The 25,024-nt window shown below is 34.8% G+C and overlaps 1 protein-coding gene across 7 annotated transcripts in view; it reads right to left on the bottom strand.

Annotated features, from left to right (window-relative positions):
- UNC79 (unc-79 subunit of NALCN channel complex) overlaps window positions 1–25,024 on the bottom strand; it is a 135,871-nt gene that overhangs the window by 98,672 nt on the left and 12,175 nt on the right. For 6 of the 7 annotated variants that reach the window (XM_087725792.1, XM_087725805.1, XM_087725819.1 and 3 more), the window contains exons 3-11: window positions 21,608–21,915; window positions 19,384–19,554; window positions 13,157–13,249; window positions 12,157–12,212; window positions 10,140–10,269; window positions 9,123–9,187; window positions 6,490–6,578; window positions 3,923–3,963; window positions 1,433–1,461 (exon numbers count right to left, since the gene is read on the bottom strand). In XM_087725792.1, coding sequence (XP_087581918.1) covers window positions 1,433–1,461; window positions 3,923–3,963; window positions 6,490–6,578; window positions 9,123–9,187; window positions 10,140–10,269; window positions 12,157–12,212; window positions 13,157–13,249; window positions 19,384–19,554; window positions 21,608–21,915 — 982 coding nt within the window. The remainder of the gene's footprint in view (window positions 1–1,432; window positions 1,462–3,922; window positions 3,964–6,489; window positions 6,579–9,122; window positions 9,188–10,139; window positions 10,270–12,156; window positions 12,213–13,156; window positions 13,250–19,383; window positions 19,555–21,607; window positions 21,916–25,024) is intronic. The other variant, XM_087725829.1, reaches the window with a different exon arrangement.

The raw sequence follows: 25,024 nt of genomic DNA, 5'->3' as shown, positions 1-25,024 counted from the left end.
GAAGAATTTTTGCGAGACAGAGGAAGACTATGATATTTGGATATTCAGTTCTTGGTATATAATTTTACTACCATTAAAAAAAAATTAGTTAGGGGTGTCATGGCAGTGTCACGTGACATATTGGGACTTTTCCCCCCTTCGCTAAACTGGGCATGAGCACATCTGGCCAATGGGATGGGATTTGACAGCCTTGATCTAGATCTTTAAAAAAACCTTCTCATCTTTGCACAATGTGACAAAAGACAAAAAAAGAAAAATGAAGCAAGATGGAAGTCCTTTTATCTTGATTAATCTTGATGCTACAAGATTCTACTCTTTCTTTACAATTGTGAAATTCTCTTGCTATTGCTTTGTCCATCACCAGGATCTCTACCTTACTCATAGAGGACAATCACAATATTTCAGATCTTCTTTGGGGGAAATTTCCACCTAGAAGTGAAATAACATAGCATTCTTCCTTTCAGAAGATATCTTTGTTTTGCCGCTCCCCTAAAGTACCTTTGCCATCTCTATCCACTTCAACAGGCTTCCTGGTTTAGCAATTTTATATGAACCATGTTCATACTTAGCCAGACAATGTAGTAATACAATACAATACAATACAATACAATACAATAACAGAGTTGGAAGGGACTTTGGAGGTCTTCTAGTCCAACCCCCTGCCTAGGCAGGAAACCTTATACCATTCCAGACAAATGACAATCCAACATCTTCTTAAAGACTTCCAGTGTTGGGGCATTCACAACTTCTGGAGGCAAGCTGTTCCACTGATTAATTGTTCTAACTGTCAGGAAATTTCTCCTCAGTTCTAAGTTGCTTCTCTCCTTGATTAGTTTCCACCCATTGCTTCTTGTTCTACACTCAGATGCCTTGGAGAATAGTTTGACTCCCTCTTCTTGTTCTCTCCCTCTTCTTTGTAGCAACCCCTGAGATATTGGAACACTGCTATCATGTCTCCCCTAGTCCTTCTTTTCATTAAACTAGACATACCCAGTTCATGCAACTGTTCTTCGTGTGTTTTAGTCTCCAGTCCCCTAATCATCTTTGTTGCTCTTCTCTGCACTCTTTCTAGAGTCTCCACATCTTTTCTACATCGTGGCAACCAAAACTGAATGCAATATTCCAAATGTGGTCTTACTAGGGCATTATAAAGTGGTATTAACACTTCACATAATCTTGATTCTATCCCTCTGTTTATGTAGCCTAGAACTGGGTACAATAGTACAATAGCTAGCTAGTACAATAGCTCTTAGAATTGTAGGCCGAATGTCAACACATAATAATCAGAACAATTTCAAGATATGTCAGCAAGATAAGATGATTTTCACAGAAAGACTTTAATACAGCATGTGATGATGAGATGAAGCCAGAAACCAAACAACAACAACAACAAGCTGAGTTGTATCTCATTAGACATGCACTTCTACCTTACCTTCTTTTGACATATAGCAGAAATTTCAGCTATAAGGGAAGGAAAATTAAAATCAAAAGAGTTATGATCACTTTGCCACCAGGTGTAATATGATAGAGTATCCAGTAAAGCATAGGTCTCTGGCTTCTGGATCTTATTGGGTTATTCAGTACTTTATATAGAAGCAGATTAGAAACACATTTACATTAAGCCATTATATGGTATGGATATATGTAACAGAGAGTGAATCGTTTTCCTTCATGGCTCAAATCTTCCACCTTCTACCATTCAAAACAAGGCAAATCTTGCCCATTTCTCACTTTCCTGGAACTAGTTTGGACTAGCCCACAATATCTTTATTGTTAGAAACCAAAGCAAGATAATTACTCTTCCCATTCTATGCCCAAAAGTCAACTAAACTGGCAGTTAAATCTTCCTTACACAATGCTTCCTAATTTAGAGGTTACAGAACTTGTTAAATGACACCTACAAGTTTGTCTGTCAGCACTGTGATATTATTTCCTAATATATGCTGCCTGAGATAACTAACACAGTCTAACAGTAGGCCAGGCCTAGGCACAGTATTGGATTCTGACCTGCATAGCAGACATTTTTGCATAAACCCACTCAATTCCTAAGCTTGGAGGCTAAAATATTCATACAAAGAAGGTGTGCAATCATGGATTACAAGGGAAAGTTTTAGAAATAGTGAATAACATTGGATTTGGCAGGAGAAGATAATCTACAATTGAGCAAAATACATTTCTGGTGAAAATGTATTCTACTCAGGACATTTCAGAAACTGCCTGGACATTGGCAGTAAGAACACTATTCAAACTTTTTAAAAACGTATTACATAAAACTCTGTTAGTCTTACATATATAATCCTAGATAAAAGTATATTAATATATGTATTCTAAAACTAAAAGTGAAAACAAAGATGTTGCCTTTTTATGTATTTATAAACTCAGTGAATAAAGTTTTACTCTTATCATTCTTTTAAAAAATATTGCCTCAATCTAATCCAATTTCAAAAGGAAAAATTACATACCCCTTGAACAATTTGCTTGAACAATTTTAGTATACTGTATGTTTGATTGTTTGTTTGAAATTGATTGATTGAAATTGTTAAAATAATATGCTTGAACAATTTCAGTAAAGGTAGCCCTTGACTTACAAATGAAACCAGAATTTCTGTTGCTAAGCAAGCTTGCTGCTAAGTGAATTGTGTCCAATTTTATGACTTTTTTTGCCTCAGTTGTTAAGTGAATCACTGGGAGTGCATCACAGGATTGTTTAGCAAATCCAGCTTCCTCCATTGACTTTGCTTGACAGAAGCCAGCTAGGAAGGTTGCAAATAGTAATCACATGACTCTAGGATGTTGCAACCAGTTGTAAATATGTGCCCATTGCCAAGTGCCTATATTTTCACTGTGTGCTGCAATGGCCATAAGTGCAAGGACCAGTCATAAGTCATTTTTCAGTGCAATTGTAATTTCAAATGGTTGATAATAAATGGTTATAAATCAAGGGTGACCTGGGCTTGCTATTCCCTTCACAATCCTCCTTAACAAAGGCAGGCAGTTCAGTTTCATTGAAAGTTCAAAACCAAAAAAATGCTTATTTCCCTCCTGAATTTAACAGCAAATACCTGATGAATGCTGATAAATAGCAGAGATATGAAAAAAAAACTGTTAAGCCCTTTCCATTACTATCTACAGGTATATATAAAGGAGTATTAAAGCTACCAAATGTGTGACTGTATCATCCTGGACATCCATTTATAAATTGGAAGGTCTGAAGCAAGGATTCCCTTCTTTTTTTTTAATCTTTCAGCAAACACAGGATGTGCAAATGTTGTTTCACTTCTCAACCATTGGAATAATTGTGAGGGATTCTGGGAGTATAGCAACATCTAGAGGGCCACAGGTTGTCCAATCCAACATCATTATGTCTGACTAAAAATCAGATATATTGTGATGGTTCACCATGGCATTAGCCCTAAAACATGGCATTATATCCTACTAAACATCATGAATCCAAATGTAATCATAGTTAAAAGAAAACCACTCAAGATCTATGGATTATACTGAGTCTATTTCAAATCTGATTAAGTTCAGCTTCTATTTATTGAGAGAAAGGGTCTTTGCAAGAATAACATCACCTCTTAAAGAATAATCCTGAAATAGTAACTAGAAAACTATTTTATTTCAGATTGTATGTCCATTTACTCCAGGTTTGCCTGCACCCAAGATGATGATAAAGCTCTTACATTCTAAGAATGATGAAATTGTTTTCACCATTATTTGATTGTTGAGCTGAAAAAGGAAGAAACTGAACCTGAGATTTTGTACATGTAAAGACCTTCCATCCAACTATGAATGCCCTTTGAATATCCTTATAGCATTTCACAAGTCCATTATTTTATAAATATTACTATTTATAAATCCACAATACCTACAATATCCATACTGTGAATATTACTTTCTCTGGTGTTAAATTCAGTCTTACCTTGTGGTAAAAGAACATCAACCAACCATTCACTGTGATCCCTTAAAAGAAAAAAGAAAAAGAATTAGAATGGACTGTGATGTCATCTATATCCCTTCAATGAAACAGCCACGTTTTCAATATAATGATTATGTATGTGGACTAAGAATTCTCTGAGAAGAATTCCTGCAGGTATTTCTACAAGTTGAAGGGGAAAGATTGGAAGACTTCCACCAATTAGTTCTTCTACTTCTGCTAATCTTACACTTCTGAAAAGCTGTTTTACACGCCTGGGAGAATGAAGAGAGAGAGAAGACTTTATGGGAGACATTGCCTAAAATTAATTCCCCAATTAATGGAACCTCCATTAAACATACATGAAGGGAAAAGCTCCCAGACACCTAATTAAGATCCAAGTTTTATTTTTACTTCTAAAACGGCAGCTGGCAGCTGGACAACTTTAGCCTCTTTGTCATTCATTTATTCCAAGTCTGCCTGCCTTTTTTTATGTTAAAAAGAACACTCTAATTTAGAAGATACCAAAATATACAGAGGGAAAAAATCTATTTGGCAAAAAGATAAAATACTAAAAAAGAGAATAAGTAGCTCTAAGTGTCAAATACCTCATCCCTGTATAAAGCTTGGCCTTCTTTCCAAATTAATTATTTTTGCTTTAGATTTAAAGCAAGGATTATGTCAACACAAAGGAGACTTTTATAAAATTAAAACATTTTTAGTAATCCTTTGCAAGTGGCATCGTTATAATGCTAAAGCAATGATAAAACAGCAGCCCAAAATCATACCTTCTGATCCACATGTCCAGGAATTGGTGGCCACATACTTCCAATTTTGATAACAATTGGATTTTAAAACTTAGGCCAAAAAATAATGTATTTTCTCCACTTAATGAACAACCCTGGGTTAAATTTCATTCTTAATACTGCTATTTTAATAAAATAATATGAGTTCCATTCTGAGTATCTAATTAAAACAAATACTGTAACAGTGAGAAGTTGTATTTACTTAAGAAAAAACAAATGAAGGGGGAATACATGGCCTTACATTACAATTTAATGCTATATAAAATGAACAGGATTCATTTTTTTCTTACCAAGATTGAATTCCTTCAGGGAATATAACAGTGCTAAATAAGGGATAAGCTGAAGGCAACAGCAGGAAGGGCCAAACCTTAAAGTACGTAGAAAGGTCACTTCTCCCCTCTCCCTTTCTTCACCCTTTTTGAGTTGTAGAGTTCTAATGCCACTTAAAGGTAAAGGTTCCCCTCACACATATGTGCTAGTTGTTCTCAACTCTAGGGGGCAGTGCTCATCTCCGTTTCAAAGCCGAAGAGCCAGCGCTGTCTGAAGACATCTCTGAAGCCATGTGACTAGCATGACTAAACTCCAAAGGCGCACAGAACGCTGTTATCTTCCCACAAAAGGTGATTCCTATTTTTCTACTTGTATTTACATGCTTTCGAACTGCTAGGTTGGCAGAAGCTGGGACAAGTAATGGGAGCTCATTCTGTTACACAGTGCTAGAGATTTGAACCGCTGAACTGCCGACCTATCTGATCGACAAGCTCAGCATCTTAGCCACTGAGCCACCCGTCCTCTAATGCCACTTAGTCACCAATAAAGCCCATCCACATGTACTGTTACAACCAGCTGAATGATGGTTGGATGTATTTTCAGAGATGCTATAAACAGTAGTAACTAACTGATGCTTGAACTTAAGTCAAAAACAATATATGACTTTGGTGATATGGGATTCCCATCTCTGCTACAGATCCATGTGACAGCATGGCAGCACTGAAGCAACCACAAATTTGCCAAGGGTCTGGATCACGAGTCCTGAGTCCTGGATTTTGGACACATTCTCAAAGTTAGCCCATGTGAAGTATCTTGGTACAAAAATTGTTGCCCGTGATACACTGTTTCACCCAGTTAAAAGTTAGACATAAGAGTTGTAGTAGTATATAGATTTTACTAAAGACTGAGATCAAAAATAGTCTAGCCAACCATATCATATAGAGGCATCCAGCAGGACAATTTTTTCTTTAAATACTTGGAAAATCCCAACTCCTTCTATCATACACCTTTACGTCCTGTATCTTTGAATCTTAAATCTTTTTGCTTAATTGCAGTCAGGACATGGACACTACTCCCAGCTTTGTTTTTATTTATAACATATTTCCTGCAGACTGCAGTGTCAAATGGCCTGTGTGATTTAATAAAGCAAATGTAATTTTTTTAATTCAACTTAGAAAATCAAACTGTTGTATTTGCACAGACCTGTAAATTAAATAGTTGTTTTTTCTGCTTGCTTTCTATTTCAGTGTCACTTTAACTTAATCAGGCTCCAACTGATTTAAGTTTAACTAAATTAAACTAAAAAGTTTAACACAGGTTTTTTAAAAAAATGTCTCTTAAGTTTATCTCCAGTTCTTGTTCTCTCTCATTCTCTCTCATTCATTCTCTCTCCCTCTCTCTCTCTCTCTCCCTCTCCCCCCCTCTCTCTTTCTCTCTTTCTCCCTCTCCCTTTCCCCCCCCCCTCTCTCTCTGTGTTACATCTCTTGATTTACCCACCCTGCAATCCTTTGGCTGCATTCTTCACAAAGGTAGAGAGGAGGTGGTTTATCACCCAAAGCCACTGATAAAGAAGGGTCTACGCACATCTGAAATACACAGGAAGCATGGAATTAGTGTCTCATTCCCCAAAAGCACCCTCCCAGGACAGGTATATTTTGAATGAAAGAAATTAACATTATAGGTCCTGGATTTCCTTTTTACCCTAGTGCTTGAATATGAAGAAAGGAATACTTGTGATGACAGATGATGGCACAAATGGGTTATATTATTATTTTTTTTGAATGTTTGTTTGATATATTTTGCAGCACTGATTCAGTAAAGAAGATATTAAGAAATAATGTCATAATTTGTAATAAGGTAGTCTGGCACAGTTTGAGATTCAGCAAGCAAACTAATATGCTAATCTGGAGGGGGAAAAGAGCAGACTGTTAGTTAAACTATCAAAAGAGTGGCATATCACGTTATCTCAACATGCTATAATGTAGTCTATTTAACACATTTCATGTGCCTTTGTAAAGGATGGTTCACAGTTTCATTTAATGTCTGTATTCCCAGCCACTTCTGGGTCAATAAAACATAATTAATAAAATAATAGTTAAATGTGATATCTGAAATTTATCATTCCTTACTCTTTATAGTGGTGTGTTACTCAAACTAGAATCTATGGGTTGAATTATTCTTCTATTCACAAAATATTTAGCATTAACATATTAGGATTACAAATGGGAACAACATTTACCATAAGGATTCAGTCTATAAAACTTTGTATAGAGTAAATCTACTCTGATTATCATAAAATCTTATTTTTATCTTTGCATTAAAATTTGGCTCAAAAGTTAAAATATCAGTTCATAAGCATCAGGCATATAACTCTTGTCATCAGCATCACAAGCATTCAGATACTAAAGACCACAAAACACAACTGTAGTAGAGAGAATATGGATTTACTTTACATAACCAGTGCAATTTTGAATAAATTATAGCCATTACTCTATTCAAAATAAAGTGTTGGATTTATTCTGTTTTGGTCATGACAATGTAAAAAAGATGTTGAGACTCTAGAAAGAGTGCAGAGAAGAGCAACAAAGATGATTAGGGGACTAGAGGCTAAAACATATGAAGAATGGTTGCAGGAACTGGGTATGTCCTTCTTTTCATTAAACTAGACCTATCCAATTTCTGCAACCGTTCCTCATATGTTTTAGTCTCCAGTTCCCTAATCATCTTTGTTGCTCTTCTCTGCACTCTTTCTAGAATCTTTTCTACATCGTGGTGACCAAAACTGAATGAAGTATTCCAAGTATGGCCTTACCAAGGCATTATAAAGTGATATTAACACTTCACATGATCTTGATTCTATCCCTCTGTTTATGTAGCCTAGAACTGTGTTGGCTTTTTTGGCAGCTGATGCACATTGCTAGCTCATATTTAAATGGTTGTCCAGTAGGCCTCCAAGATCCCTCTCATAGTTACTACTATTGAGGAAGGTACCAACTATACTGTACCTGTGCATTTCATTTTTCTTGCCTAAATGTAGAAACTTACTATTTTCACCATTGAATTTCATTTTATTAGATAGTGCCCAATGTTCAAGTTTGTCCTTCTGTATCTTAAGCCTGTCTTCTGGAGTGTTGGCTATTCCTGCCAGCTTGGTGTCATCAGCAAATTTGATGAGTTCTCCATTTATTCCCTCATCCAAATCATTGATGAATATGTTGAATAGTACTGGGCCTAAAACAGAGCCTTGGGGTACTCCACTGCATACTTCCCTCCATGGAGATGCAGTTCCATTGAGGACTACATGTCGAGTGCGGTTGGTCAGCCAGTTACGAATCCATCTGGTGGTGATGCTGTCCAACCCACATTCTTCTTCTTTATCTAGTAGTAGGTTATGGTCTACCTTATCAAATGCCTTACTGAAGTCCAAGTAAATTATATCGACAGCATTCCTCTGGTCCACTAATTTTGTCACTTTGTGAAAGAATGAATCTGGCATGATCTGTTTTTGAGAAACCCATGTTGGTTTTTGGCTATTACTTTGTTTACTTCTAGTTGTTTGCTAATTCGTTGCTTGATTATCTTTTCCAAAATCTTTCCTGGTATTGAGGTCAGGCTGATAGGTCTATAGTTTCCTGGATCTATTTTTTTCCTTTTTTGAAAATGGAAACCTTTCCAGCAAAAGTAGTTCAGAACTTTCTTTCTTTGGTCATGCTTTTCTGCATTCTCATAAGACTTCTGTTTCTTATTTGTATGAAAGCAAAGGACACGGGAGCGAGAAATAAGTGTCTTTGTGAGGGAAAATAATACTACTTAGTGCAGAAGTATACTACAAGGTTATTAATTCCAATTGTGATCACTAAAGTTGTGTGATCTAGCAGAACTATTTGTAGAATTTTTAGAAACAACAAATGGACTTGGACTAAAGAATCATTTTCATAATCTCTTTATAGAAAAGAGGGATTTATCAGGAATTTTATATTGGGATTACCATGGTTATATTTGGCAATATCATAGTTTAAATGACCTTCCATTCTGTTTTTATTTACCTTACTATGCCATGAACAGCTGGGATAAGGCTGAAATGGTTACTCACAGGGCATGTTTTAACAGGATACAGAAGTGTTCATTACCTTCACAGCTGGCTTGTTAATTGCATTATGGCATTCAATGTGCTGACAATGAATGGGATTCCATGCTGAAAAATAAAGCCATCATAAATACATTTCCACAGGTTTACTAAAATACAAGTAAAATTCAGCATTATATGAAACCATCAATATCATCTGAAGGACTTTCAGCTGATAATGTCTCTGTTTCATGTCTCAAATATTTAACCATGGGATGGTAGCCCAAATATAGTGAAGCATAATAAAATATTGTATTGAATTATCAATTAAGGTTCACCATCCAATAATGCCATTTAAAGTATGTCAGTCTGCTTATAACAAAAAAAAAAAATTCTGAGAATCCAGAGATTAAATTATTGGAGTTGGACATACATATCTATAAAACATTTTCTTAAATGTTAAATGTGAAGTATTGTCTATCATTCTGCATACCTTTCCAAAATCACAGTATAAAGTATTTTTAAGGCCTGGTTCACACATCCATATTAATTACTTCTGCAATCCAATGGATACAGAATTCATCCCACAATTAAAGTAGTCAGAGTAAAAATAAAAATTCATGGTAAATCTATCATCAGAACATCAAGCAACAACTCAGTCTGTTAGTACATAGTTCTACATTTTAAAGCTAGAAAAAAATATCTAGCTTTAAAATGCAGAACTACTATATGCACTAACAGACTGAAATCAATTATCAGTTCAATCTTTTTCTCATGCAAACTTATGTTAAACATTGTATGCTTATAGAAGAACTTACACCCTACTTTTTGACAGCATTTAACTGTTTTTCTAGTTTGCAAACAACTATAATTGCTTTCTGAATTAGGAAGATAGAACATTGTCCCATTCCCCATTTTCTAATTTCAAAAATTCTAATCCAGAGCTCATTACAGGGTGATGAACATTTTATACAGATGAGTCAATGCTTTAAAAAAACCATCTATATCTCAGTGACGTTATTGATAACTTCTTCTGATATATGGTATTAGCATTAATGCATAGTTTGATGATCTCAGTTACCCGTATACTGTAGTCCTCGATATTCACTTATTGCCCCAGGAGGTTTTAAGTTGGGCCAGTAGTGGAAAAGCATTTGGACTGCAGGTGGCTTTACTTGAGATGGACCATATGCTATTACATATAGCAAATCCTAGAGGAAGTCAGAAGGTGCAATACATTGAAATTCAAGCAATGGCAGCCTTTACAGGTGCAGTGAGACACAAGTAATAGAAAAGTGAAAGCAATTAGCAATTCAATGACCCTTCCCAAGACTAAGGAATAAGCCTCTCTGAACTCAGTGGCACATATGAGTTGAGTAGATATGCACAGCATTGAAATCCTGTACAGTACTCTACATACTGGTCAGTATATAGTACTTATTTCTTTAAATAGTCATGTACTCAATTGCAATGTTGTCTCTTTCCTGAGAATACTCCATCCCCCAAAGATTTAAATAAAATTAATTACCACTGATATTACCAAAACTCTACTCTGATCTACCTATAGAAATCCATTCACTGACTACTTCTGCTTTTGAATCTATTGTTACTATTTTCGTGCTCATACACCCCAGCAACAGGGGAATAGAAACTTAGATTTAAGGAGCAAGGTGCCTCCAAAATCAGTCCATGAATTTATTTACAGTTCCAGAAGTTTGCTCACAAAGTTTACATGTAAAAATCCATATCGGGTTTTCCCCAAACATTTTCTGCTAACATAGTAGTGCTTGCTATTATTCTAATTCAGAGGGGTACAACTCTTTCTGGGCCACAAGCAACATTCCCCAAAGTAGGAGAAACATATGGAACCTGAAAAACTGAACAAATAGGAAAGAGATGATCCATCAAAAAGCCAGGCTAAAGGACTCAACATTTCTATTAAGTTCCAAGAATATGGGTTGGCTGGGGAAAAAAATGTTGCCCAATTAATGCTAAGGCAAAGGACACATAAGGCAGGACAAGAGTTCCCATTAATGGATTGCCAAGAAATTCGTTAAGAGCTAAGTTTTCTGCAGATTCATATGACAACAATAGAGCTCGTGATAAATTGATGGAGCATCTGTGATCCACTAATACTGTGAGAACAAGTGGGTTCAAATGGTCAGAAAAAACCATAGGGAAAAGCTCAGAGACAATGGTGGGTGAAGGGGCAGCAGATGGAAGAGAAGCTTGCTCATAGCATACATGGTTCTTCTAAAAGACTGAATCAATGTTTATTCTCCATATTGCTTTTTATATTTACCTAGAATTTCAGTGGAAAACTTAAAACAGATAAATACGACTTCAGCAACAGAGAGGTCAATGCCTGGAATGCACTACCTGACTCTGTTGTTACATCCCCAAACCCCCATAATTTTAACCTAAGACTGTCTAATGTCACCCTCACCTCATTCTTAAGAAGTCTGTAAGTGTGCATAAGTGCACCAGCGTGCCTTCCGTCCCTGTTTTACTATCTCCATTTATTGGTACCCATTTACTGTGTTCATATTTATGTTTATACTTATACCTGTTATCTTTTACATGTTTGACAAAATAATATAAAATAGAAAATAATAATATAAAATATAAAATAATAATATGAAATATAAAATAATAATATAAAACATAAAACGTAAAATGTAAAACATAAAACATAAAACATCATAAAACATAAAACATAAAACATAAAATATAAAATATAAAATATAACATAACAACATAACATAACAACATAACAACATAACATAACAAGATAACAAGATAACAACATAACATAACAACATATCATAACATATCATAACATAACATAAAATAACATAAAATAACATAAAATAACATAAAATAATATAAAATAATATAAAATAATAATATAAAATAATAATATAAAATATAAACACATGCATAAATTTATGCCATTCTACAATGGATTTGTATTCTGTAACTTCAGGAAAGGAATTAGAAGTGCATTTTCAAAATGATTTAGTAATTCAAAGTTACTAACTTATTATTAATCACCATATAGTACTGTTTCCATAAAAGCCATCTGGTCCCAAACTTACTTTCCATACTTCCTGTTTGTGTTTCATAAGACATTCCAATAACTGACAGTGATACACTGGGAAAGAAGAGACAAACAGAAGCAAATCTCATTAAATGATAAAATACTGTATTTATTGTTTAATTACTAACTTTATGGCAAATCAAATAACTTGAGAGATTTCAAAAGTCAAACTGGATAATCACTATCCAATTAGAATAAAAGCTAGCAACCTGAATCTCCCCCCCAAAAAAAGATTTTAGTGCATCACTGATAATAAACGGAGAACAAATAAATTAGGCCATTTCCAAAATAACCAAGCCTTATTTTACCATAACAGACCTTGCTACAGAATGAATGCTTTGTTGCTAACCATTGTGTAATGACATTGCCTTCTTTTTTATCAGGAGGGACATAATCAGCTACTTAATACAGAGATCAATTGATCCATTTTTCAACAGCATATCCACATAATAGTGGAAAATTTCATTAATTAAACATTAGGCTCAGTTATTTTTTTTCTTTAAAAGCCCACCATAGATAATAACTGAATAGACACCCATATAAACCGCTTATTATCACTAATGTACCCATTCTTCTGTCTCTCTTTACCTGTAATCAATTTATTAAACAGAAGGAGGCAAAATTTATCCGTTTCCAAGCAAGCCTTAACATTACGAACTTTACCAAATGTGAAATATGAAGCAATCAACACCTTTTAATCTAAATTTAATATGAACTTCAGAGTTGTTAGCAATTATCACTACATAAATTGTGATCTTAAAAAACCTGCCCCATTTCCTGGTGTTAAAATAGAGCTTATGGTCCTGTTTCCAGATCTTTAAATGTACCTTTGCATCATTGTGAAATTAATTAGCACCACAATAGCTATTTCAGGTACTAGGCTTAGATATGTTAAAAGAGCCATTTTCAATTCCTTTTAAAAATAAGCAGGCAGGGATTAAAAGCACTCTCAAATAGTTCTGCTCTTCCAAGAAACAGCCATGGCAGCCAATACATACCAGGATTGGTCGTATACTGCATTGCAATCATTAGCATTGAAGATGCAGAAAGATTAACATGAGCCGGTACCCCTTCTCTCCTTGAAGAGCCCACTTCAAAGAAAAGAAGAAAAAATATTAGTAGTTAGCAATATAAAGTGTCTCATTAATATCATAAGTGGCTCATTCAAATATGGAATTAATACCTCATCCGATACAGGTAGTGCTCAATTTACAACAGTTCATTTAGTAACCATTCAAACGGCAATGAAAAAAGTGACATGACAATTTTTCACAATTACGTTTGTAGCATCCCCATGACCATGTGATCAAAATTCAGATGCTTGGCAACTGGTTCATACTTATGGCCATTGCATTGTCCCAAGGTCATGTGATCACGTTTTGCAACCTTTTGACAAGCAAAGTCAATGGGGAAGCCTGATTCACTTAACAACCGGGTTACTAACTTATCAACTGCAGTGATTCCCTTAACAACTGTGGCAAGAAAAGTTGTAAAATAGGGCAAAATTCTTTTAACTACTGTCTTGCTTAACAATAGAAATTTTGGGCTCAATTGTGATTGTAAGTCGAGGACTACCTGTAATATCTTTCTCTGTTGTTCCTCTATTATTCAAATGGTCTCCTTTATTTATGTATCTGATTTTTCCCATTTTATTGTGGCATACAGAAGGCCTTTCAACATTGCTGAACAAGCATGGGTTAATTGGGGAATAAGGAAAAACAGGCAAAGACTGAAAGCTTGGTCACTGCAGGTACTATATGTAGAAGTTACTATAACTATAATTAATTCTATTGAATCTAAGGCAGCTTATGTAGAACAAAAATTAGGAATTTGATCTGCTACACATTCTGATATATCTAAGCCACATAGTTGATTGTGGCTTATTGTAGAAGTCAGATCATTGCCTATCAGTCATTTAACATCACCAAGCAACAAAAGTCTGGACATTGTTGAGAATGAGGTTCAGAAAAGGCATATCAATGGCAAATGTTGACATTGTTCTACCCAGCCAGGTATGAGAATAGTAACTTCTTGAATGAGCTATTATTTGGTAGGAGTTTGAGAATAATCTTGGACTGCCCTGCAGACTTGGGTCAATAGTATTGGCATTTTCTTATTTGTGCCTAACCACATCAAAGACATGTCTTGGCAGCCTTTTTTCTGTTGTGTCCTCATGATTTTACCTTCATCCCATGAGTGACAGCCCTACCGTAAGTTGTTCTTATTTATACCAACTGTCCTCTTTTAGTTTTAAGGGAAGACTGAAATTGTATCAAGTTTATTAGGTTTGTCAGCTTGGAGGGAAATCAGGTGATGGCAGCAACCTGAAATGGGCAGGCTAAAAACTGCAGTTAGGGACAATAGATTTCATGTTGGTATAGTTTTCTGTCAGTTCAAGAATGAATGGCTAGTGCTAATTCTTCTCTTTGTATCCATTGCATGGATTTCCTTGAAATCAAGCACAGGAGTGTGCCAGTTTGCTTCCAAGGATGGAACTAGGGGTGGACACTGTTGATCTATACATGTATACTTGATTTCACGAATGAGATTTGTGTTTTAAAAAATCACTATGCAGTAAGAATTTGCTGTCTCATAACTGGAAGAAAAGACTTCTGACCTCTCGGTGGTACCCACTCCAAATCTGTTTGTCTGTCTATCTGTATGTGCACACAGATATGGGAACGCACATATGGGAACTGTTCAAACAACTATCCTTTTGCAATTATGTCTTCCTGAAATCAGGCATTTTTTCTGGATCCATGAATATTTTGGAAGAATAGGCTACTGGTTTCAGCTTACCTTTACGATCTTAAAGAAATGCTCTACCAATTCTATAGTTGCTAGCATTGTAATATCCCACTTGTCTTTGAAGAATGACAGCAGTGGAATTACAGTTCTTTCAAAAATTTGTTTTCACTTTCTTTGCATCTGGGCTCACTCCATCTTAATCGAGCAATGAAAATCACTTTTCTTGGTGAGTGAATATGGGTGTCAGTATGTTGGTTTAATGATTGTTTCAATTGCCCCAATAGAAGCATCTCTTCTAATTCTGCTTTTACTCTGGGGAATAGTAGAATTGTTTCATGGATTGCAAAGAAAATAGCTCTTCCCTTAAACATAGTCTTTGCTAGAGGAATGTTCAAGATTCTTATTTATTTTCATGTCTCTCTGGAGAGTTCTTCCACATAGTGCACTCGGTTTACTATGGTAGATGCCTCCAGGCACAGAAGCATACATACAAATAATCCTCAACTTACAATCACAATTGAATCCAAAGTTTCTGTTGCTAAGGGAGACATTTGTTAAGTGAGTTTTGCCCCATTTTACAACTTTTTGTGCCACAGTTGTTAAGTGAATCATTGCAGTTAGTAACATTGTTAAGTGAATCTAGTGTTTCCATTGATTTTCCTTGTTAGAAGGTCCCAAAAAGTGATTATACTATCCCAAGACACTCCAAGACCATCAAAATATGAACTACTTCCAAGCATCAGAATGACCATGGGGATGCGGCAATGGTCATAAGTATGAAAAATGGTCATAAGTCACTTTTTTCAACACTATTGTAACTTTGAACGGTCACTTAATTAACTGTTGTAAATCAAGGACTACCTGTACTTTAAATTCATTTTACCTGTCTCTCCTATAGCCGCCCTGAGTCTTCCGAGAGTGGGCGGCATACAAGCTAAATAAATTCAATTCAATTCAATTCTACGTTCAATAAAGATACAATATTTTAAAATTATGCTTGATTTCTGATAACTTGGATGTCCACATACATTTTTAAAAAAATAGTGTGTAGTGTTTTTTTAAGAATATTTTCTTTCAATATGATTTCCTCAACTATCCAATAGATCTGGTACTTTGTTGTTATCTCATATTCAAGTGCCCAGCAAAGTCCGTTTTGCTCACCTCAAGATCAGCCACAATTGAGTCTGGCTATAAAATATGTCACACAATTTAAATCTTGTTGCCAAAACCTGCAAGAAGTTTGGGTCTTATTTTGCATATTTTGTCAGAGCATATTGTTACTCCCAAAATGAAATGCTTATAGAGATCTCTTTTTTTTCAACTTGACAAACATGATAGAAGCTGTAGTGAATTTAAAAAATATATAGTAGTATTCAGTAGACTTTGCAAGCTACTTTGCTCTGTGCTCCTTCCCCACAGAACATTAATCTCTAGCCCTTCAGTTGGTAAAGTTGTCTGGCTGGTTTTTGCTATTTCCCCCTCTTTATATGTTCATTCCTTTCATTGATTAATTTTGGAACCACTCATCTCCTTCCCAGGATAAGACCATGGTGCTAAAAGTACTTCTTTGATACAGGAACACAGTTCTACCTACTACACATATATCCTGTAGCTCAAACTGGAACTCTAAAATGTTTGAAATACTTTAAAATCTGGAGATTTTTCTTGCTTAACTAGGAGAAAGGTACACACATGACTCTTCGATTAAACCAATGAAGAATCCATACTATAAAAATATAGGAAAACTAATTGGAGAAAAGTACTCACAAATGTTCCAGTTAATTCTTTAAAATGTCAAAGACCCATTTCAGCTTTTACATATCACAATCTACACATATATCATATCACAGGAAATCTGATTTCTGAAAATATTTTCAGCTGTTTAAAATGTACATTCTAACAATGGTGTGCTACTTCTGCACCTGAACTGGACAATGCTATGTCCACCAATAGATGGAAGTAGCCAAAAATAAATGGCAGCAATTAAACAAATATTCATTTTTGAATCGATTCTGTACTTTATAAAAAATAGAGACAGTTAAAAAATACATGTTTAAGCCACAGTGACTGAGGTTGCTACAAAGATGAAAAAGGCAACTTCAAACCTGAGATTTTTCTTTCTCTAAACCAGAGTGGAACTGAACAGACTTTAGTAAGAATTTCTATCCTCAAACATTTAGCAGTGGTTCCCAATCTTTTCTATACCCCACATCTCTAGGAAATATTTGATTAATGTTTGAACTCCCTATAAAAGAAATTGTGACTTGCGATTCATCACTAAAGACACAAGATACTCTTTGTCTGAAATTCCATTTTGCAAACTATCTTTGTTGTACCCCAGAAATTCCATCCTACACCTAATGGGGGGAGCAAGCACCCTGGTTGGGAAACCCTGTTTTAAACAGAAGATCCTTCTCAGGAAAATAGGATATCTGCCCATCACACTAGCAATACAAATTCTATGCCTTTCTCTTTCTCAACTTCATTCTTAATATTCCCACCCAATTTTAAAATCTGCTTATTCCGATAGATAGATAGATAGATAGATAGATAGATAGATAGATAGATAGATAGATAGATAGATAGATAGATAGATAGATAGATATGTCTGTGTATGTAGTGTAGTGTAGTGTAGTGTAGTGTAGTGTAGTGTAGTGTAGTGTAGTGTAGTGTAGTGTAGTGTAGTGTAGTATAGTATAGTATAGTATAGTATAGTATAGTATAGTATAGTATAGTATAGTATAGTATAGTATAGTATAGTATAGTATAGTAAATATGGAGCTTCATATAACAAAAGATTAATATTTTTTATCCAAGTGACAATAATGCAGGGAGAATAAAGGGGGAGTAGAAAATTATATAGCTCAAGAATAGACAAATTTGAGACAAACCATCTTCCCAGCCATCTAGAAGCTCACAAGCCAATTATTTCAGGTGTTTTTTTGTTTTTTTAAAGATTTGATGGAGGTGAGAAGTTTTGGAAGATTCTCACAGAAACCTAAATGCTACATGATTTGGGAGGTGCATATATTGTTCAAACATTGCAAATAGCTTATTCTGGTGAATACAAAACAAGGAATAGGAAATCAAACATTTGAGGAGAGGACATTTAAAAAGAGAAATAACATTCTCTCAGTAGTATTCTAATATGAGCTCTGGATAAAATATACATTAAAATAAGGTGCAATTAATATATTATTGCTATATTAAGGCATACTTTCAAACAAGCATTGAATTGCAATTAGCCTTTATTTTCCAATATTAATGGGGCCTCTGGGGATGCAATAAATTTAATGCATGCTACCTTATTTTTTTAATGAAAATACTTTTTAAAATGGAAACGTATCCATTGAGCATCAGAGAAACTGTTCACAGCAATCAGATTGAGCTCCCAATTCTTAAAGTATTAACATGAAACCTGTTTTGCAGCAAACAACCTGGTCTGAATACTGTAAACCTCAAGAAAAAAAATATGTCAGAAATCTGTTTAATAAGGTGTATTGGGAAAAAGACTAAAGTAGCAATGCTAAAATTTTGGCAAGTACTGTACTTCAAATGAGAAATATCTATCTAAACAAATTAGGGTATGAAAGCTTTGATTTGTTTTCTCCTGCTCTTTTGATATTAATTTCTCTGTTTTGTGAGAAAAGGACAGACCAAATTTGTTGATTGTTTTGGGAATGGTACCAGATTTCTTATCAATTAAAGAACCAGCTCTTATATTAACCCTAAATGTATTGTCTTTTCTGAATTTTATTTTCTTGAAAGAGGATTTTGCATATCAGTGCAAAATAGGCCCAATCCAGTGGCATGTGGAATCCCCATGGGGATGTACACAGCTTTAGGAGATTCAAAAGCCCTTAAGTAGGCTTGTGGGAAAACTATTTCCCACAACAATTCTATTTGCCTAGAATCATCCATCTACAGTTCTTAATTATTAAAAACAAAAGCTGGAAGCTAAGAAGTACAAGGAATACTTTTGAATTCAGGGTCCAGGAGGAGGGCCTTCTCTGCTGTTGCTCCTGTCCCCTGTAACATCTTGCCCCCAACAGGAGGTTGGCCCCAACCCTCCTATCTTTTTGTAAAGGCCTATAGACCTGGCTCTGCCAGTTGGCCTTGGGCCCCAATGAGGGAACAGCACACTGGAAGTGATTAACAGCGGGTCCTACCTCCCCACTTTCCACCACCCTGCCCACCCCACATGTCTTTAGTTTTTAAACTTTGGTTTTAATTTATTTGCTTTAATGTACATAAATTTTTATCAATGTATACCACCCAGAGGCACCTAATGATAATATAGATGCCCAGAATTTTTTAAAAATAAATACTTTTGAATCCTTTGGCCAATTCATCCCATGCATTCATAGCTCTTTGGGTATTCTAAAAACCAACCCTCCAAAGCAGGATATGCTATTCTCCTTCACAAGTGAAGCCAGATTTACTTACATGCAAATACAAATTAACCAAATTTACTCACATATCGCCATGGGCAAGAATGATGTGCTGAGATACTCTATGATATCTTTGTGCAGAAACGGTGGGAATGTAGCTAAAGTAGAGATCATTGTATACGGTAAAGTACTCAAGATGTCATCATTGAGAAAAGGTAGCAAACATGTAGTAGTATAAAAAATGGACTGTCCAAGATCTGTCAGAGGCACAAAGAACAAACAATATGAATGCACAATTGCAATCACTGTGTGAAAGGGCTTTTCCTATTTTATGTTCTTGTGAGTTAATCAGGTTTAGCAGAAGAGGTAAAAAGATTGAAATGGGAAGGAAGATGATGGGGGAAAAACTAGAGTCAAAACATTATGTTCAATAGTCTACACTGCCTGAGAAATGAGAGGCAAGTTGATGAATGTCAATAACTGTTAGTATGGAAAATAAAGATTGAATTATGAATTATGAATTGAACTATTGAATTATGGATATAATATGAAAAAATTGTAAATAGATTAATGTAAGTAGAAATTCAGTTAAAGCTCATTTTCTTTTTCTTTTTTTCCCCTTTGGTTGTATTATTATAATTACTGTAAATATATTATTGTATAGTTATTAGCTTGTTAAATAGATTAAGATTTGCTACTGATTTTTCTTTGGCTTTGCAATTGTTACCCTGACATGACACTGTCTTTTCAATAAAGTATAAAAGAAATAGTCTGCAGTGCCTGGTCTATCATTATTTAGTAAAAAGAAAAAAATCTGAGGTTCTTTAGCCACCCGTGGAGCACCCTCTAAATACATTGGTAGAAGGCACAATAAATGGCAAAAAATTAGAGTTTATGCCCTAAAATAGCCTAAAACCAAAACTGACACCACCACCACCACCACCAAAGAACAGGAAAATTTCTTAAAACCTTGTGTGTGCCCACTTTGTATCACCTCACTGTTATCCTTGCACATCCAAAAAGTGATAAGAACAACTCATAACCAGCAGATCCTTGGCCTGTCTCTGAAAGCTGATGATGGAACTCCTGGTACTGACACTTAAAGATATTTCCTGCTAACCCATTGGATAACACTTTGTGCTAAATTGAAGGTTGAAACATTAATCTGGAAAGGACCAAATATTCAGAAACTAGTAGCAATTCTATACCTGGAGTATCTATGATTGATTTCAATCACTAAGTTGATCCAATTGAAATTAATAGATCATGAACCTGTCTAGTATTGGCTGCAACACAGCCATTTCTACAACACTGTAATATCTAAGAAACTTTTAGTTCATGAGATTTCTGGACGTGCAGCTAAATATGATCCCAATATTTCAAAGTGGGTTTCAATTCAGTTATAGCACTTGTACCAATTACCACAAAAATCTTTGTACAGAACGTAAATTTATACTGAAAACAATTGATATACTTCTATATTTCTGTCACACATTGATCTGATGCATCAAATCTACACACACACACACATACATATACATATATGCTATTTAAAGTGATCTCACTATTTAAAATGTTTTATATATTGTCATTAATGTTGGTTATATTTAGGAATCAATGAGTGGGAATTCAGATCATGTGGCAAGAATACATGTGAGCTGATACACACACTTTTCACACAAAAGAAATAATGACAAAAATACATGAAGAACGCTGCATGCTTCAAAGTTTGCAAATATTGCTATGTATACATACAGTAGTTAATATTATATGTGTGTGTATTAATTTCAGGCTGAATATCTATTTATTCCAGGTGCAGATATGGAAACCCTGAAGCTTCCAGGTCACTTCTTTAATATTTTTGTCAATTTACTGAGACTCTGAAATTATTACTACCAAAAATCAATTACATAATTTCTTACCTTATAAAGACAAAATATTAATGTAAGATCCAAAACAAGCTGAATATAGCTTATAAAAAGAAACCTGACAAGCCATTTCTTAATTCAATATATAAAATACTGTGTGTGCATATGCGATTATGTACTCACACACATTTTTATCTGTGGCAATTAACAATGACTCAAGTTTTACAAATTAATATTAAGCCAACCTTCCCCTCTCAGACTTTAGCTAGACTACAAAAAATCCATAATAAGAGGTAGTATGGTTAATAGGCCGTAGACTGGGAAGATGGCCACTTTAATCCAAATACATCTGAAGGCAGATGATTTGGAGATATTTTGAAATATGCCTGCACATGCCTACTATCTTTATGTATCGTGTTGAGTATAAGAAGAATTCACTCACCATGCTGACCATGTTGTAGCAAAGGAACTAGATCCAGCAGAGTCACCAATGTCACGTATAGTCCTTGATAGTCCAATGATGGGTAGTCAGATAATTGAGCATCCCGACTTTGCTGGCCTCCTCGTTCAGTAGGAGCATCTCGCAGGACGCTGTAAAGGAGGGAGCGAGTAACAGTAGGGTTGATGGAACTGACCTGTGGTCTTAGAGATGGGGTGAGTGGGAATGGCACAGGAAAAAGACACATGGTCATGGGCACTGTCAAATTGGAGGCATCTTGATTCTCCTTCTTCCCTGTGCGGGACAAAATGCTGTTGGGGGGACAAAGAAAAAAAAGAGACAACAAAGACACAAAGAACAGCACATTACATTGAAATGACACTATAAAACAAATAATAAAACTCCAGATACATCCCACATGAGATGCAGTCTCTACCAATACTAAGGCATCTTGAAAAATCTAGCAACCATTTACTTCCATGCTTAGGAGAAATACAGTTCAAAAATTGCTACAAGTGGGGAAATTTCCATTGCATCTCATGTGTTATCTGGTTCATAAGGAGCAAAAATATAAAAATGCATGTTTCAGTGGCACACCCATGTTTTACAGTTCTACAGAATTGGATGTGATTTATTATAGAAAACAAAAGTTACAGCAGCACCATGTCAATTGATTGCATTGTTGACCTTTTATCAAATAAATATTGAGACAACATTTTGAACCTCATGATTGGAAAACCAAAGATAAAACACTTGCAAAAGATAGGTGTGACACTTACAGAAACATGTTTTAGCAAAAAATAAACATGTGTGTTTGTTAAGAGAACCTTAAAAATCACATGTTTATTGCATTAAAATAATGTCTGTATGTAATACATGATACTGTTTCATGACAGTCTTTCAGTATCATCTGAGATAATGAGATTTCAACAGGCACATGGAATTAGAAATAATATATATTTCTAAAATGTTAGCTAAACTACATTAGGTAAGCTTTAAAATAATATATAATTGATGGGCTGCAGCATATGTTTGTGAGCTAATGAGAATGATAATTTGTGTCTGCTTTTAATTGGGGCGGGGAGGAAACATAATGCTGTTCTATTTTGTGGTTATTTTCTAAGGACTAAGCAAGCATTACCAGTTATATATAACTGCATAGCAGAAAAGGTGTTAGCATTCATTGTTTTGCTACTTACATTATTTAATGAACTTACAAACTAAAGGAAAAATAATTTAGAATAAAAGAAAAGCTTCATGGGAGCAAAAAATAGACTACTGCGCCTTCTGAAAATCCCCCTAATCAAATTATGCTTTTATTTTTAAATAACTGTTTAAAAACTGCTGTTAAATAAGCAAACTAAAAGGGCATAATCTAACTAGTATAGCACTTTATTATGTGAGATTTGCAGAAAGAGTATAACAATAATCAGAAGGTAGTCTACCTGGGCACCAAATAAGAAGTTTAGCATTATTATCTTAAGTACACCTTGGCTCCTACTGAAATCAGAAAAGCTAAAAATATTCAATTTTTAAATAAAGTAAATGCTTTTCTACTTTATTATGAAATAATTTGTGAGGGTGAAGATTCATTCTGCAAACTTGTGGGCTTGTTTCTGAACGTTTAGTTACCAGGCTAGGTAACATTTTCAGTGGAGTTTGGGGATGGATTCCCTTAATTCTGCTAAAGATGTTACCAAGCCTGGTAATGAAATGTTCGGAAAACAAACCTTCACCCCAATCCTACACCCGAGTTACAGATATTTGCCACTCTTGCAAAAATGATTTGTGTTAGAGAATTAAGTTATAAAAAGTGTATTTACATTTCACCAAACTACAAATCCATTAATCTTTGTGTCATGAAAGAGAAACTATTTGAAAAAATACTTATCATTTATGTGACTCTTGTTAATTTTCTACATACCGGAGAAATTAACTTTCCCCCCGATGGTTATTGAGAAGAGTGTTGAATAACATCTTAATATTTTTAAAGTTCCTTCTTTTATTAGACTCAACGATCTGATTATTTAGAAGCAAAAATTCCCAAATGATATTGTTAAAGATAGTGCTGGGAAAGTTACAGATAGCTCTAGGATATAGACAGCATGTTATGGTGCTGCAATCCATAAATGTACAAGTATGTTCAGGTGTGCCTCTTTTTTCCCCATCAGTGTACAAAGCAACTTTCCCCAGTCTGGTGCCCTTAAGCTTAATTAGCATTACAATACTCAGAATTCTCAGTTTGTCATTTGCTGGGAATTCTGGGGGCCACATAGTTGGTGTGCACCAAATTGAGGGGAACTGCTATAGAGCAGTGGTCTCCAACCTTGGCAACTTTAAGACTTGTGGTCTTCAACTCCCAGAGTTCCTCAGCCAGCTGTGTTTACTGTGTAGCTGGAGAATATGTTGAACTAACATATTTAAATTCTAAAATATTTATTGTGCCTTGTATAAAAGTTCACCTAAATTGGTTTCTAGTTAACTATTATCCAGTTGTCACAAAAGTAATTAGTAAAATAAAACCAATAAATCATCAATTAAACATATCCAAATATTACCCTAGCAGCAATAACTGTAATAAGCCTAGCTGTAAAATAACTGTAAAATAACCTAGCAGCTAACTGTAATAAACAGAATTGTAGGGATAAAAGATACTGACTTGTATTACATTAAACCAGTAGCTTGTCTACCTCAATTAAAATAGAAGCCCAAAAGAGGGCTTCTGTTTAATTGATCGCTTGTGCTATATCTTTCTACTTGCTTTCTTATTAGTTTTCATTCTGATTTTCACTAAATTATTCATTTTATTTGGCAGCAATAATTAAATCATATTGAGCTTTAGTTTTCATACGTATTTGTGCACTCAATGCCAATTTTTGACTCAAGGTTGTCCTCTTCAATATGGAACTGTTGTGTCCAGAGACTACATATCCCATCATGCAGTAATCCACTCTCATCCAGTCTCTTTTCTAAAAGTGTAATGCATTTTATTATTGAAATATCTCAGTGATAAAAATTATGTTTTGGATTGTTTCCCACAATTCTTCTTCTCATATATTCTCTAAGGGCAAGAGAATATAAAGTTCAAGTCAAACGTTTTTCTAGGTCAATACTTTTTCCACAACAAAACTTGTGCCAAATAAAGGTCTCATAGCAAAATATGAGAGCAATATCATGCTTTTATTCCTATTCTCTAAAAAAAATGTCCAGAGACATATGACGTTTGTGCTGATATAAAGCCCTTCTGACCAATAAGTACTCATATCCTATCTTGTTCCTTTTACATCTGTGTTTACCAACACAACATTTTGTTTGATAAAGGGAACAAACAATTGTCCTGACATTTCCTCAAACTCTCTCCTTTATTTCCCTTTCCACTAATGTCAGCAATAATGTTAGTGGATTTGGAAGAAACTTTGT

Source organism: Thamnophis sirtalis, unplaced genomic scaffold, assembly GCF_051295495.1.
Source record: "Thamnophis sirtalis isolate CommonGarterSnake01/CBP01778 unplaced genomic scaffold, rThaSir2_p1.2 scaffold_1, whole genome shotgun sequence".
Classification (NCBI taxonomy): domain Eukaryota; kingdom Metazoa; phylum Chordata; class Lepidosauria; order Squamata; family Natricidae; genus Thamnophis; species Thamnophis sirtalis.
The sequence above is the reverse complement of the archived record's forward strand: the minus strand, read 5'-3'. Positions and strand labels throughout refer to the sequence as shown.